Consider the following 17,655-nt stretch of genomic DNA (forward strand, 5'->3'; position numbering starts at 1 on the left):
TAGGAGATGGCAACCGAGCTACTTTGAATGACGGCAGAGATTCCAAGAGGTAGAGCTAAGGGTGGAAAGCATATCACACATGAAGAACCAGAAGAGGCAGAAAGGTGAAAATAAAAAGTTATGTATAGGGGACTATATGCCAATTTGACTAGAGACTGGCAAGTATGTGAACGGAAGAAATGTTTAACAAAGAGTCAGACACAGATTCTGAAAGCATGTAGGATGCCACTGAAGATTTTGTAGGGAGCCACTAAAAATATATTTGTTTGGGGTATGTGGTCAGGATTATCAATGACATAGTAGTCATTTTAGCAGTCAAAAAATTCCTTAGAAATGCAATTTTTAAAACTCTTACAGAGTATTACCAAATAAGAGATTTACAAATGAAGGGGGAAAAGAGCATCTTTTTTGTTCTAAAGCAGTTTTTGTTCCAAAAGTTTTTGGTTTCAGAGTAAATTTGGAATTCCCATTCATTAAACCTTCATTTATTTCTTCCCACTTCCTATTAACCTCCCTTATAGTAGCACTTGTCATACTCTCTACCCTGGATGTTATGTGTGCACTTGTTTTATCCTTTCCATTAAATTATAATAAGCTCCTTATAGGCATGGAATACATCTCACTCAGCTTTGTATCCTCCTCATAATTCTTATCTGCTGTAACAACTTTAAACTATAGCAACAAGATTTGAGAGCTATCAAAATGAAAGTTTATTTATGGTTTCTATTTCATTTCAACATTCCTTCTCCATACTTTTTTTTTTTGAAGGCATGTCTTTTTTCCTATTATCTGCTAAGCAGGGAATTACAAACTGAGAATGCTTAGTTCAAAAGACTTTCCAAAAATATATATGAATAGGTATAATTATTAATTGAATAATTTCAAGTGATCTAGAATAAAAAAGTTTTAAGTATCAACAAAATCTGTGAATACATGGAAGTTAGAACCTAATTTTATTGTTACAACCAGTTTTTATTTACAGAATATAAATCTCTTCAAAAAGATACATTCCTTCATTTAATCAATGGTAAAAGGATTTATACAACAGAAACAAAGATTAAACATCACTTACTTTTTAAAAGAAATACAATCAACTCCAATAATAGCTTATGAACATATAGCCAAAACACATAAATGAGATTAACGTCTTAGTTGTCTTCACCAGCAACCCCAATGTATCCACAGAACACACTGACGAATTAACAGTAGTAAAAGAATAAAAATTAAATTTTAAATTAGACAAAATTAAATTTAAATGAGACAAAACAGGAAGTATCTTCAATTCCAAACAGATTAACAGATTCTCAGACACACACATTTCTGAGGCATCGAAACCCCTACACTTCAAGTTGAACTCATTTAAGAGGTATCAATACATTTTCAGTGCTGAGACTATGTGTAGCACTTACAGTATATACAAAGCAGCATCACACTACTACAGTTCACATTTGATAAATACAAATTTAAGCCTTATGCCACAATTTCAAAATCTAACTAACACAACTATTACAATGACTTTGAATCACTCAAATTTTGCTTTTCCATCTGATTCTAAAGAAGCTGTCATTTAAGCTCTTGAAGCAATAACTTATCTTCTTCCAAAAATGTGTATTTTAAAATTTTTAAAATACTTAAGATAATTGTGGAAAGTGACTTTGACATACAAAGGCTTTTGAAATTCAGCACAGTAAAAAAAAAAAAAAAGTTTTACTTAGGCTTTGTTAATTGAGCTTTCCTAGAGTTGCAAAACTCTAGGAAACAACTCATTTGGAAAAACTACTTCAGTTAATCAGGTAATACAATTTCCTGTGTAGCACCACATTAACTATATATGGCAGCATACAACAGGTAGGTGCAAAGTGATTCTAAGCATTTTGTTTTTCCATTCCAAGGTCTTTCCCAGGCCACAGAGGTGAGTTCATGACATATACAAGTGAGGTTCACCATCATGGAAAATCTCCTCTCCTAGTCCCCCCCAATTTCCCAAGACTCTACGACAGTTTTTACTTTCTAATTCACAACCAATGGCCAATAAAGAGTTCAATGTCAAAAGTAAAGAAAGTAATTACAACATGGGATATCTCCTACTTCCCACTGCTAGGATTATTCAATATTGTAAAACAGAACCCTATCACCACCACAAATTGTTACATTTTTAACAAGGAAAATAGTGCAAGTTCATGGATAATTAAAAAAAAAGGTTTTGGTTAAAAAAGTTTTCAGAATCAGAACTAAAAGGTTAATGCGTAGAGAGAATACATGTTGTTTCATAGTCTAATCCACAGCCTGTAATATGTTTTTAACATGAGGAAAAGATGAAAGTAGAACAGAGTAGAACCAAAAAACGTTAAGCTTATATAAGATCATTTTCCAACTGCAATTTCATCATTTTTCTTTCAGAGAATTCTAAAGACTCAAGTAATATTTAGTTACCTTTAAAAAGATCAATGAAAATAAAATGTTCTTAACTAGTAGAAACTTCAGGGTTGTTTTGCCCTCTGTTTAATACATGTTATTGGTTTCACTTTCAAGTATTTGAGAGAAAAAATATTTTTTTAAAATGTCACTGGGTTACGTGTCAATTAAGCATGATGGAATAAAATACTTTCATAACAACTCTGCCACCCTAACTCTATTTGCAAGCCAATGGTGATGTAAATCAAAGTGTTTTCTTAGACAGCAACAAATTGGAGTCTTTGAGCTTAAAATATCACAAAAATCTCATCTTTCTGGAAAGTAAATATTGTAGTTGTCTGCACACATAAGTTTACACGATATATGCAATACACACACACACACACATATATATATATATATATATATATACATTTATACATATTCCAATCTTGTGGGAAGTAATTTTTTAAATGACTAATCACATATACTATGAAATGGTTGGTCAAACACTATTCTAATTTCGTTATAACATGCCAATTGCTTTAAAATGTGGCACAGGCTTCCACATAGTCAAATGACATTACAATAGCTTATAATACTAAGAGAAAATGGAAATCAAATAAGAAATACAGTACATAATTCCCACAAAGCAACTTTCAACAGAAGATGTGGCTACTTTAATAGCTGCTTGCTTGTAACTCTTGGTTCCTTGAGGAAAATTAGGATTTCCTTTTAGTTTAAAGCAATCACAGTTAATGCTACCATCACCCTTCTTTAGACATTTTCAAAAAACTACTGAATCAGTCAGTTTTTCCACCAAATGAAAGCTTGGGAAATATTTAATAGTTTAACCCTGTGCCTAAAGCCATATAGATTTAAAATGCTATAAAAGGCAGTGTGTAAATAGAAATTAAGACTACCAAATTATATTTTGTACAAGTCGGGATCTACAAGACTGAGAATAAGCCAAAAACCATGCAAAATTTTAAATGCAATGGTTTCTGTTTTACCTGACACTCTAGAAGAGTGATTTGTCTTTAAATCAGGTAATACTTTAAATGATTTATTTAGTTGGACTAACATCTTATTCTCTTCCACCATCTTAGAATGAATAAATGTACTTAAGAAGTTAAGATAGATGGTCTATATTTGTAGGGACTCAAAATTTTCTTTTAAGAGATATGAATATTAAAACTCAGATTTCTTTTGGTGTAGAAAAGCTCAATCCCTCTCAAATAGATAAGGGTAATAATATCTTAGCTTTTAATCATTTGTTTAGTATTTTAAACTTAAAATACTGTATAATTAAAACTAAAAAATGCAGTTCTTTTTGCCTAAGACTGTCCTGAATTAAATCACTGTCTCTAGGAATCTTTACTTCACAAAGGCTAAGTGCTAACTGATAAAAGTTAACGAAGACTACAAATTAGGTACTAAGAAGTTAAATAAATAAGTACTGCCCTTAATGTAACAGTATGTTATAATTTTTTATAATTTCTCATAAGTTCCATATTCTTATCTTCCCACTGTATAGACAGGGCCATTAGATATGCCAGATTAACAAACAACAGCAGCAAAAAGGATGTGAGGAGATAAAGAGCTTGATTATTTACAGAAAAATTTCTACAAAAGCAAAGAATACAAGGCAATGCACAAGCTCATAAATGTAAGATACAATTCACACTAATTTACATATGTTTATTTACACTGCTTTATATACATGGCCAGACCTGGTTAATTAATTTTATGTTCCAAGTAAACAAATAAGCATACTAAAAGTATGTGACTTATTGCCACACCTTTTAGGTTTCCAAACATTGGTGATGAAGGATAAGAAAAAAATTAAACATTATTAACCAGGTCTGATTTTACAAATGGTGACAGAAAAAAGAAAATAATTTACTCAATGTTGCTTTTTAAAGCACCCAGGCCACTATGGTCTACTGACTAACATTGTGCATACATGAATGTCACTTATATAACCCTCTTCCTCTTTGAATACCAGGTTTACTACAAGTTGAGTTATTATGTATGACATTCAAGCCCCTTAACTTAGCATAGAAAAAAGGCAACAGAATGGCATCTTAGCAAGTCACAAAGGAAATCTTTTATAAATGTTTCTAGAGTTCTGAGATTTTTCTTTGTTAATTCCTTAAATGGTTATTGTGAAGGAAATTTTAATTTTTCTAATAGAGTAAGCCCTCTCTGCACTATGATCACATAAACCAGTGGAGTAAAACAATCATGATACCACTCTGCCCACCTCCTCCCCCACCCCCAAATCCTCCTTCTCATAGATTTAACAAGACTATACATGCCCACTCTGTGCCCATTATCTACATACACAATGAGGTGTGAGTGAGGCATATTCTTGTGGCAGAAGTGATTGTCCCCCCAACTCATTATTCCAATATTAATCCTTAAGAAATGACTAGAACAGAGAAGTAGCTGGCAGCTGAGGCTCTACTAGTTTACTGGCAATGGCTCAGTGAGAATAGACAAATCTACAATTACCAGCTTGAGAAAAAAATAGAAAAAGAGAAAGCGTTGTTTTCTCCCATTCTCAAGGAACTGAAGGATACAAATTGTTACTCCTTACATAGCCAGAAAGCAAAAAATCAAAGTGTTTTGTATTTTCTCCATAGTATTTAGCAAATATTCCCTATGTAGATGAAAAATTCACCAAAAGAACTTTCATAAACTCAAACATCTCTAATAGTATAGGAAAACTATTTTTCCATTTTCACAGATAATATTTTGAGCCAAATGAACAGAAACTATTGATTCTATTATTTTGTAGGTTTAAAATAAAACCAAAATGTGACTAATTGTAATAAAATTGAAGGGGAGGTACAAAGGTGAATCTTGGTCTAATACTGTTATGAAAACAAAGTCCTTTTAAGAAGATATTTACTTAATGAATTTTACAACTTTAAATGACCTTTAAGGTTTTCTACAAACTGCTTTCAAGAATCTTGAAAAGTGCTTGTCTGAAGGTAAGTACTCTGAAAATTAACATTCTTATAAGAGGTGGGTGTGTGTGTGTGTGTGTGTGTGTGTGTGTGTGTGTCCCTGCAATATTTATTCGTAGGATAAGTTTGTGCTTGCATATTGTGAATATGCAGGCACATCATGTCAACTTTATATGGGCACTTATGTGACCAAAGTGCAAAGCTTGTCAGGATACTTGTTTAAAAAGTTGACTATTAAACTTCACACAGCAATTTCAAGGCTTAAAAACTACCTCCTACCTTATAGAAGTCCCTTCTTCCCCTCCCCTGGGTTACCAGCCCCCACCCTCCAATTTTTTTTAAAATAAACGTCCTACAAAAACAATACATATCTTCTTTTTCCTTAATTCATATTTTGGAATTCAAAGATTTCTTGGCATAACAATTTAAGTGTACAATGATCAAATCTTCAAACTTCTCTCTAAAATATTTAATTTTTCACAGCTTCCATATATCACTTTGAACTTTATAGACATTCATCAAGCAACAGCCATTTGTTATAAGTCTGTATGTTTTCTGATTTTTCTCCCTACTAATCTAAGTACTAAAGACATGAAACCAAGTTAGGAGCACTGAGGCTGAGTGATTACATGTTTCCTTTCCTTTTTTTCCTTTTTCTGGGGGGATGGAGAGAATGAGAGAGGAATTGCTCACTAACTCACCCTACTTATAGCAAATGGAAGATGTTTTAAAAAGATCATAATGCTGTTCAATACACAGAATTACACATAATTTAGAAATAATTTTATGTAGCAGTTTTTAAAAATGGGAGTGAAAAATATTCACATTTTAGATAAGAGAACATCTTCTATCATAAAGATTTTGCTAAGATTCAGTCAGCAAAACTATTCCAAGATTAAAAAGGGAACTGAAATTTCACACTGTGTAGCCAATGGAGAAATAAAAAAAAATTATTCCCAGGAGCAAATTCATTACAGTATTCAACTCAGAAAATGTACCATGATGTGAAAGGTTTTACCTCCTAGCCCCAAATTAAAGCAAGAGTCTAAATTTATTATACCTGTTCCTGGCATTTCAAGAATAAATGACTCATCTTCACATACAGTACAAGAAGATTATTTATAATGAACACCCCAAAAATCATTTACCTAAATTAATCTAATGTGAAAAATTAAAGTTTTAAAAAAATGACAATTTCACTGCCTATGCTCAATTCTTACACAGAAATGAAGAAAGCAGCAATGGAATCATGTTAAATCTGTAATAAATAATTCACATATAACAGAGAATAAATGATCAAAGAAAGGATTAAATTGCCATCTCTACAGACCTTTGCAGATTTAACAAATTTCTAATCCATCTCATACTGACAGTAGGTTCATTTCTGAATTACATTTAATATTTAAAGATAAGTTGGATGTTTAGAAGCATCATTTATAAAAGCAAGAAAACCAAATTAAATTACAGAATTTTAACAAATATTAGCTGTTCAGTATCTGTTTTCAAAAATGGTTCACAAGGATTGCTTAGCCACTTGAGGTTAACTAAATATTCTTCTTTACTCAGGTAATTTTAATGCAGTGACCTCAGGCTTCATTTTGAAATACTGCTTAAAACGAACAATTGCATACCTAGTGAGAAAAGAGAATTACGGCAAAATTAGTAAAGGCTAAAAACATGTAAAATCTTTTATTTCAAGAATCTGAAACCTATGCAGATTTTACTTTAAAAAAAAAAGTTTCAGAACTTAATGACAGATTTGTAAGTTTATTGTGCCATCTACTGGATTTAAAAAAAAACTACATCTCATTGCTTAGGGGATAGAGACACTCATAAGATTTCTTCACAATCCAAAAACTATCATCTTTACAATTTGAAGGAATGTAATGCCTATGTTTCACGTTACTTCTAAATGTTAGACACCAAAGTAGTCCTAAACGAAAAAAAAAGAATGCTCAAGTAAATCAAAACTTACCCAAGGAAATCAAAATCAATGGTGGAATATTTGGCTTGAATTAAAGCCCACAATCCCCAAAAGAAATGAGAAGCCTAAGGAAAAAAATAATTTCATGAAATTCAACAAAACACTTTTCATGAGACAAGCAACAAAATGCTAATTTTAACTTTTTTTTGCCATGTAGTCCATCTTCATAAAAATTATTCCTTTGCTTATTTTTAAATGCCTATACTGTTACCTGTATAGCAACACCTCATTTTTTATATCTTAGCTTTGCCAATGGTAAATCATAAGTGCCTAAGATTATGACTATTTTTTTCATTCAGAACCAATTATGGTTCCCTATGGTGTGTAGGGATGGGGAGCAAAACAAGTGGCTGGGCTACAACTTGGAAGAGCTTTGGACTGGGTTTCAGGAGACCTGAGTTTGAATCTGGCACCGGCTACCTGTGTAGTCTTGTATAAGTCACTTCTCTCTGAGCATGTTTTCTCCTTCTAGAAGGTGAGAGGGTATTGGATTAGTCTAAGATTTCAACCAGTCCTAAATCTCTGATTCCAAATTCTGCTTGTTCCAGGAAATCTTATCCTTCTTTTTCAACTTGGCCCCAGAAGGCAAAACTAGAAGCAATGAATGAGTAGAAGCTGCATTGAGGGCAAATTCCAGTTTCATGTAAGGAGAAATTCTTAACAATCAGAGTTATATACTAACTGGAAATCATCACTGAAGTCAAGACTACTTGTCTAAGATGCTGTTGCGGAAGGATTTATTGGATGTTCTATGACATCCCTTCAAACTCATATTCTCTGACTTCAGGGATCAGTCTCTTTTCTTCCTCTGAAGTTTCAACCCTGTCTGCAACCCACCCACCCAGAGAAACAGGAGCTAGATGCAGTCAAAACAGGAGTGAAATGTCAGGTGCTAGGCATAGCTCTGCCACTAACTGTGTGAAACACTGGTAAATCCATTTCTCTTCCGATATACAGTTTCTTCACTGGTAAAACAAAGATTATATTTTCCCTACTCCACTGGTGTGAGAAAGGTGTTCTGGGGTAAGTGCTGTTATCATGTGTACATATGTGTGCATGAACAGACCTTTTCTCTGACTCTTTATTATATTTCCAAAAACAGATCTTCCAAAACTCTTCTCCTCAAGCCATCTGCACCACCCATCTTCTTCCTTCTCAGCCAAGAACCACAAATCATACTTCACTGAAAAAAGTGAGGCCTCATGTCTCAAGTTCCCTCTTCCTAATTCTACATATAAAAAATCTCAGCACTATTCTCTTCTCCCTCATCCTTCTCCTTGCCAATGCCAATTCCTCTGTCTGTAATCCCATATCCTGTCTCCTCTAGGAGCTTGCCCCTTGATCATCCACTATAATTTACAATTTTTTCCCTTATCTACTGGTTCCTTCCCTGCTACCTACAAAGATGCCCAGTTTCCTTCCATCCATTTAAAAAAACCAAAACTTCATTTGATCTTAATATTTTGTCTAGCTTTAATCCATTATCTTTTCTCCCTTTTACAGTCAAACTCCAAGGAAAAACTGTCCTTGTCTCTACTCATATACTTTCTACTCACTTCTCATTCCCTTGAAATCTGGCTTCCAACCCCCTGCTTCCTCCAAGGTCACCAATCATTTCTTTATTGATAAATCTAATAATCTTTCCTCAGTCCTCATCCTTCTTGAACTCTTGTACCAGCTGACACTGTTGATGACCTCCTCCGCCTAAATACTCTCCTCTCCCTGAACTCTGGGGACCCTGTTTTGTCATGCTTCTCTCCTCTTTTGTGAATAATCAATCATTTACTTTTCAGTCTTTTTTTTTTTAACAGAATCAATACCCCTATGCGTTGTATCGGGGATCTAATCTGGACCACCTCCTCTCTCTCCTTCTACACTCTTAGTGATCCCATGAGCTACCATGGGTTCAACTATTACACGGCTCTATGCAGATGACTCCAAAATTCAGCTTCCATCTTTCTCCTGAGCTCTAGCCCCACGTCTCCTACTGCCTGTTGGACATTTCAACCTGGATATCTTATAGGCAGCTCCTAATACAGTATCTTTTCCTTGAAACTCTCCCCCAATCTTAACTTTCCTATTTCTATTGACGGTTCACTCTTCCAGTGAACCAGGTTCACTAGAGTCATCCCTGACTGTTCTTTCTCTCTCTCACCTCTAGTATTCAATTAGTTGTTAAGTCTTATTTATTCTGTCTTCACATCACTTGCATTTGTTCCCTTCTTTCACTCATATAACACCCTCACTACCTAATCATATGGACTACTGTAATAGATTTTTAATTGGTCTTACTATAATCAGTCTCTCCCTTCTCCAATTTACCCTCCACATAGCTTCTAAAGTGATATTCCTAAGGTATAGGTCTAATTATGTCACTTCCCTCTCAAAAAGCTTTGGAAGCCTCCTAGTGCCTCTAGAATAAAACACTAACTCTTAATCCAAATGATTTCATATTATTCTCCTTCATGCACAATATATTCCAACCAAACCTGTTGTTCCCTACATGACATTCTATGTTCTACCTCTGTGTTTTTGCACAGGCTATCTGTCCATGCCTGGAATGCTCTACCTCCACACTTGTACATCTGAGAATCCCTAGGTTTTTTCAAGGCTAAGGTCAAGTGCCTCTTTTATGAGCATCTTCCTTATTCTCCCAGTTATCAGTATGTCTCCACACCCCAAAATTATCTACTTACACATTGTGTGCCCTCACCAGAAGAATATAAGTTCCTTGAGGGCAGAGAACGTCTAACTTTGGTATCTGTATGAGAGCTTAGTACAGTACCTGTCAATGAGGTATTTAGTAAATGCTTACTGAATTGGAACAATAAACAGAATTTGTTCAACAATGACACTTACGAAGAATTAATATTAAGCTGGTTACTTAAAAGGATTTGTGACTCCATTATTGTGGATCCTTATCCTTCTACACTTCAATGGATCACCTTCATGTGTCTCCCAAAGTTCATTACCCAGTGGTCCATGATTTTGGAATAAGCTTCTCTATATTTAACTAAGATGGTATCTGACTAGACACAAACTCTACTGACAAGCTCCAAATCAAGTCTTTGCAGTTCGTACTTTATTCTACTTTAGTCTATGACCTTAAACAACCTAGGATCATTTCCACAATCCAATGAAATGTTTAATACCTAACTGCTTTTAACAATTATGATAACTGCTAAATATCTTGATTTGGATGCTGATTCTTATAATGGAATACTGTCAAACACCTTTATTTCCTAGCATAAGCCTTACCCAAATGTAAAATGGGATATCAAAATGCCAAAAGTAATGTGTATTTTGGTATATGCATGGGTGAATGGGGGGTAGGGAGAAGACACGGGAACTGAAATTTCTGATAACTAATTGGTAAAAGCATTATAATTTGTCTTTTCAGGTCACAAAGACAATTATAAAATGAAGCAATGTAATAACAAGGATGATCATTTACATAATACTCCACAGTATACAGTATTGTCCTTGCAACAATGTTGTAACATAAATTTTAAAAACACTATTATGACCAATTTAGAGATGAGGAAAATGAAATTCACAATCACAAAACCAGTCACTGAAAATTATTTGTCAGAAAAAAATGGAACTAAGAATTGTAGGGAATAAATCAAATGAATATAAATAGATTGGGAAAAAAAAGATTATGCTACAAATAGCTACTCAAGACTATAAAAGTTTTATATGTACCACAGTTAAGGTCAACTATGACATCTTTATTATTATAAAATCTGATTGAGAAACTTTAACTATCACCTAATAATAAGTTTGCTTCTACCTAAAACATCACATTCTAACTGAAATTGAGCAAGCACTCCTACCCCAACAGCAATCTCTTAACATTTTCTTCCACCTTACCTTCTAATTTCCTGTTTCTCTAATCCTTATATTTTGCAAATGCCAAAGAAAGTCTCCTCCTCCTCTACCTTACGCCTTCCCTGTTACACATCCCGATCCATGTACTTACCATCTCCCACCCCAAAAAACAAACAAAAAACCCAACTCCACTATATATTTGATCTTTTTTTAGAAGTATTCCTTCCATCCTCAAAATAACTAAAACCTCTTACATCACATCACTTACCAACCCCTTCTCCAATGCTATCTTTTCCTCTTTTTGATTTTTCTTAGCACTATCCTTAATGACTTCAAAAATCTTCTCTGGCTTAATCACCTCACCCTAACAGCCTCCTTGGCTACATATCTTTCCACTTCATCAGAGCATGCCCCGTTCACTTCTTACTCTGAACCCGTTCTTCATCTTCATCTCAACATCAGGTCCCTTTATTCTGTCCTACTGTTGTTTCTGCACACCAGAATGGTTACAGACATTCAAACATTCAAACAGGTCCAAATTTATCTAATTATGTTATCATCTAGTACCAATCTACCCATCTTTTTTCTACAACAGCATGAAAGTCTTTTGTCAAATGCTTTGCTAGAATCTAGGTAAATTCTATCTACTAATCCACCACACAAATAGCATGAACTTTGAGTTTTTCCTTGGCATGAGGGATTAGCAAGCAAGCTGAAGAAAACAATGGATCTGGAGACTTCAAAGGCAATAAGTAACTGGCCATCAGGAGAACAAGATGGTGGCTCTCAAAAGAACAATTTCAGTAAGTGACAAGGGTACAAGACAGACTTCTTTAGGAAGCTTCTGAAAGGTTCTATCTTTTCTACACTGACTTCCCCTGTAGCATTTTATGTCATATAATCCTGTCTTTATCCTTTCTCTGAAATCTCTAATCAAAACCTAGAAGATACTTCTAGAATAGCAAGCTAGCTAGCTATGTTCAAGCTTTCTTAACCTTTTATTTATCAACACATTTTAAGTGAATTATCACTTCCCCCACCCAAGGTTTCCATGATTTCCAACCCAGCAAAGATTCAGAGGTGGAAGAGACCTCAGATGTTACCTAATCCAACTGCCTCATATTTCAGATGACGAAACTGAGAGCAGAAAGTGACTTGCTTAGGGTTACACAGATGGCAAAGCCTGGACTTGAACCCAAGTCCTATGGCTCTAAAAATCCAGCTTTCTTTTCTATCATACCATAAAAAGTTCCCCATTGTTAATGAGAATCGGACTTACATATTCCCTTGGTTGATTTCTCCACCTTTTGAACAATGAAATCATCAAGGAAAGTCAATAGCTTCTCTGTGTTAGGCAGAGAGAGCTCTTGGGATTAAAATGGAAATCTTTATTATTACTACTACAATGTGCCTCCATGCCAGGCGTATGACCCGTTTTCCAAACCTGTAAGCTATTGCCACTTTCTGTCCAGGATGCCCACAAACATAACCCAATGACAATATAATTTCTATTTTTGTGTCTGCTGATCTTCATCCAAATGCTTTCTATGCAAATTGCCCTCTTTAGTTCCTGGATTTCCTCACATAACTGTATCTTGTTAATATACAATGCTACCTCATCCCCAATCCCTTCTTTACCTTATCATGTTTCTTTTGAATTAAGTATACTCTACCTTCCTGAGCCATATTCCCATTAATCATGCCATCTTCAATCTCTCTCTCTAGCTCCCTTCTCTACCACCTACAAATATACTCAGGTCTCCACTGCCCTCAAATACCTTCCCTTGACAGTGCTACCTCCTATACCATATTGTATTCCTCATCAATCATTCACTCAACCCTCTATGATGTGGCTTCATCCCAATAACCTGTTTTTAAAATACTGTGGTCTTCTCTCAAATTTTCCTCTTTGCCCTTTTTTCAACATAACACAGATCTCATTTTCATTTTGTTTTCTCCCCTTTGTTTCTAAGACACTGCTTTCCAGGTTCTACCCCAATGTGGCTGACCACTCTTTTGAGTCCTCTTTGCTGATTCATCTTTAATCTTTCACTCTTTAAGGGGGAATGAACCACAATTCCCTCTTCCTTCTCTTGCTGTATTCTCCTGCATAGCAATCTCTATGAAGATGGCTCACAAGTCTACCAAGTACCTTTACCCTATCCCCCTAAATTCCAAATCTGAGTATTCAACTAAGTACTCCACCAGCTACCAAAATTCAAAGCTCACAAGGTCTGGAAATGAATATCACTCCCCATCCTCCAACAACTTCTACTGATAGTAACAATATTCTAATGATGGGAACACTATCCTCCCAGTCACACTAGTCTAAAACCATATATTTATTTTTGATTCTTCCCTCTACCATCTCCAACTTTTTTCCTCCCATAAGTTACCAAGTTTTGTGGATTCTACCTTGACAGCAGTTCTCATTTGACACCTTCTTCAAATTTACTCTATTAACACCCTAGTTCAGACACACCATCAACTCTTTCTTAGACTTAAGTCTCCTAATTGATCTCCCTATTTCTAGTCTCACCCCTCTCTAATCCATCCTTCACATGACTGCCAAAATAATCTTCCCAAAGCACAAGTATGACTACATAAATCCTCTTCTCAAAAGCCTCCAGTGACTACCTTTAGGACAAAACACCAACTCCCCAGTCGGGCGTTACAGGCTCTCCATAATCTGGGCGCAATCTACTCTTGTACCTGTATTTCATACCACTTCCTCTTCACACATTCTATGTTCTCATGAAAATGTACTAAATGTTTCTCAATCTCACCCTACCCTTATCTACCCTCAATATATTCACAAAGTTCATACCCTCAATCAGAGCCTGTTTTCTTATCCATAAAATGGACTAATAATTACATTGCATCCATCTATTCACCATGCTTTCTGTACTCCATCAGCCTTAGATTCCACCACCCCTACAAATCCTGGCTCTGAAACAGGCAACTTGTTTTTACCTTATCGTGCCTGGAACCAGGCCTCCATGCCACTTTCCCATATTATCATTTCACACTTACCCACTCCCACATCCCTTTCCAAGTCCCTTTTATATGATGACTTCTATTATTAGAATATAATGTCCTCGGGAACAAGGAATGTTTGGCTTGCTTGTATTTGTATCCTTAGCATGTAGCACAATAATAAGTGCTTGATAAATGCTCTATCTTTCTATCTCAAGTTGCTCCCCCAGACCTAAATTCTACAATTCACAATTCAAATTTAATTTAGTTAGAATCAACAATAGGTTTTTAAATGTCTACTACACATTGCAGGACACCAAGAATAAAAAACAAACAAAAATAATTCCTGTTCGCAAAGATATTACATTCTATGGGGGCATAAATCACGTATACCAGAAAGTATACACCAAGTAAAAAAATACAAAGCAAGTTCAGGAAGGAGTAGCATAGTATGTTAACAAGTAGAAGAAATCAGGAAAAACTTTACTGCCAATCTACAAGAGCAGGAACTAAAGCTGGGGAGTCAACAGGTCTCCTCAGTCACCAGTCAACCATTCAACTCAAAAATACATGGAGATTTCCACGTCCTTTGTTTATATTCTCATCATTAATCCTATATCATACCAACCCTAAGGAAAGAGATTGTTAAAACATGAATCCTTTAAGAATCAATGGAAAGATGCTTCCCAAGTTAATTTTGTGACACCTTGGGTGTGTCAAATTAGTTAATGGATACTCTAACAACTTTGTTGTGCCCTCAAGAATACTGATTTCAAATTAAATTTATAAAATAAAGGCAGAACTATTACATAAGTAAGAAATGGTTATCTTGGTATCAAGCAAACATTGATTATTATAACTCCAAAGGGGACAGTAAACAGAAGAGAGGAAGTAAGAGAGAGAAAAGCATCAGATCTACATCAAACAGAAATACTTTGGATTCATAAATCATGAAATCATGTTTCTTTTTCCTACCTAGATGGGTCAACTCAGTCATAAACACCCAGTGCCTTAATATTTCATTCTGTAAAATGAAGATACTAAATCTATATTGTAATGATTTGAGTTACATTGTGATATATTAAAATGTTACAGGACAAATATAGCTTGAATATTGTATACTATAATAATGATACAGGAGAGGCAGTAAGCTATGGTACAAAAAGCAATGGACTGGGAATCAAGTGATCTAAGTTCTTGCCTTGGCTTTGCTACTAATTACCTCTTTGAACCTACTTCTCAGGATTTTAATTTCCCTGTGTGTTAAAAAAAAAGGGGGGGGGGGAGCTTGGACTACATGATCTCTTAAGTTTCTTCTACATCTAACACTCTAGTGATTCTACAGGGCAAAGCCATTACAACCAATTCCTCATGTGTAAAATGAGACTAGATGGCTTCTAAAGTCTCTTTCAACTCTAAATCTATGATCGTATGATCCAAGGGATAGCCCAAATGTAATGTAATGAGTACTGATCTTCAGTTATACCAAAATTTTCACTATAAAAAGATTAATACTGAGATTTAAACCACTTAAGATTCCTTTGTAGAAAAAGGGGAAAATTATGAAATCGTTTCCCTTCAATTACTTTACCTTGTATACTGAATCCGTTCCTTATTTACAAAACACACACAACTCAAATGACTAACTGTATTATTTATTGGCAAGAAAAAAAAACATTTACAAATTCTATTTAATTGTATCATGAGAAAAATCTTTAGCAACCATTTATATTTAAACTTACCAATGCAAACTGATTGACCTGAATAAATAGTACTTCTACTTCCTTTCCTGTAACATCTGTCCCAAATCCTTTATATTCCTTATAGGCTTCAAGATAAGACCTCAGCCACTGACCTTGTAGTTCTCTATCTGGATAGAGATTATAGTCTACATCACTTACACCTAAAATGGGGATAGGAAAATAACATATAAGATAAAAGAAAATTTTATTCTGCCCACCTCGCCCTTCTTTTTTCTCAGAAAAAAAAAATTGTTTTTAAAGCTACCAGATCTTGGTAAGGGTACAAAACATCAAGTTGCATTTAGTGACTGGTAAAACTCTAGAAAATTTATTCAAGTATCTCATTTAAATTGTAATAATTTATATTGTGCCTGAATTGCCCTCTTGCGATTCTCTCTTATTCAAATCCTCCATAATATTCAAAGGCATCTCTTCCACTAGTCAAGTCTACAGTGATCTCTCCTCTTCTTTGAATTTATGGTGCTGCTAACCATCTATGTCATTTATTTAGAGAGATATCAGGGAAGTGATTTCATTTGTGAACGACCTCTCTCTTACTCCAGACTCCAATACTATTTGTAAAAAGCATGTAATGGGTTATACCTATATCTATGTACGAATTAAGTGTATTAGAAAATGGGGAAGGTAAATAAATGTGGTGGTAGGAATGCAAGTGAAAGCTGAAAACCACCAATAAATTTTGCAGATTACGCTTCTCTCTAGATTATTTCCAAACTAGAAAGAGGTTAACAAAAATCAACACATCTGGAGCACATCATGAGTTAAAATTTAATGCTGACAGGGGTCTGCTAGGTGGTGCAGTGGATTGAGCATGGGCCTTGTAGTCAGGAGGACATGAGTTCAAATGTGGCCTCAGACACTTGACACTTACTGGCTGTTTGACCTTGGGCAAGACACTTAACCCCAACTGCCTTACCGTGCCCCACCCCCCAAAAAACTAATGCTGACAAACACACTGATACTGTCAATTATTTTCAAAGAAATTACTCATTTGGGAGAAACTGTTGGCAGAATATTCTAATTTTCTAATAGAATAAAACAATACTTGTTTCAAGATGTTTAAAGTCCTAAAATAAGTGTTTTGATTTGAAGGAAGAGAGGCAATTTTTCCTCTTGTACCCAAAACTGAGACCACTAAAAACTGTTTTAGCATATACTTGAAGAGATGCTTCAATCTTTGTCCTTTTAGAGACAGGGTTTCCTAATATAAAAGTTATGCCTGTCAATTTTTAAAATTTTACTCAAGGTCCAAAACTTAGTTTCATAGTGGAAATAAACTGTATTTATAATATTTTCCCGTAATAGGTATGAAATAAACATGAAATTCTAGTTATTTTCTTCAGGTGTGTTACAGGAAGAAATTGTAAATTTAATAAGTCCTTTAAACAAGGAGGCTGCTGTATTTTCAATCATTATTATTACAATTACCCCAAAACAAAAGGAAACACACACAAACAGACAGTTGAAGGAAATACAGGGGGAAAAAGCTATTACTCTCTCCAAGTTTAACCTTTGGTTTTATATTATACTTTCAATCAAATACTAAATAAATCTTGTTTTCTGAGGTCAGTAAACTATTCCATCAGTCTATTAGATACTGGTTTTGTTCTGGAAGAATCTGACTCCATAGTGTTAGAAGTTAAATTCAGACTTTACCTGCAAATTCATTGAAATGATTTCCAATATCATATGCCAGGTAGTTGTAGCCAGAGTATTCATAATCTATGAATTG

At 34.6% G+C, this 17,655-nt stretch overlaps 1 protein-coding gene across 1 annotated transcript in view; it reads right to left on the bottom strand.

Annotated features, from left to right (window-relative positions):
• Positions 1 to 951: 951 nt before the first annotated feature.
• Positions 952 to 17,655, bottom strand: part of ETNK1 (ethanolamine kinase 1) — a 64,232-nt gene continuing 47,528 nt past the window's right edge. Inside the window, exons 5-8 of the mRNA XM_027838602.1 lie at positions 17,580 to 17,655; positions 15,903 to 16,063; positions 7,345 to 7,418; positions 952 to 7,000 (exon numbers count right to left, since the gene is read on the bottom strand). The exon at positions 17,580 to 17,655 is cut by the window's right edge and continues 11 nt beyond it. Coding sequence (XP_027694403.1) covers positions 6,928 to 7,000; positions 7,345 to 7,418; positions 15,903 to 16,063; positions 17,580 to 17,655 — 384 coding nt within the window. The 3' untranslated portion in view covers positions 952 to 6,927. The remainder of the gene's footprint in view (positions 7,001 to 7,344; positions 7,419 to 15,902; positions 16,064 to 17,579) is intronic.

The sequence above is a fragment of the Vombatus ursinus genome, unplaced genomic scaffold (genome assembly GCF_900497805.2).
Source record: "Vombatus ursinus unplaced genomic scaffold, bare-nosed wombat genome assembly UNPS02014830.1, whole genome shotgun sequence".
Taxonomy (NCBI): Eukaryota; Metazoa; Chordata; class Mammalia; order Diprotodontia; family Vombatidae; genus Vombatus; species Vombatus ursinus.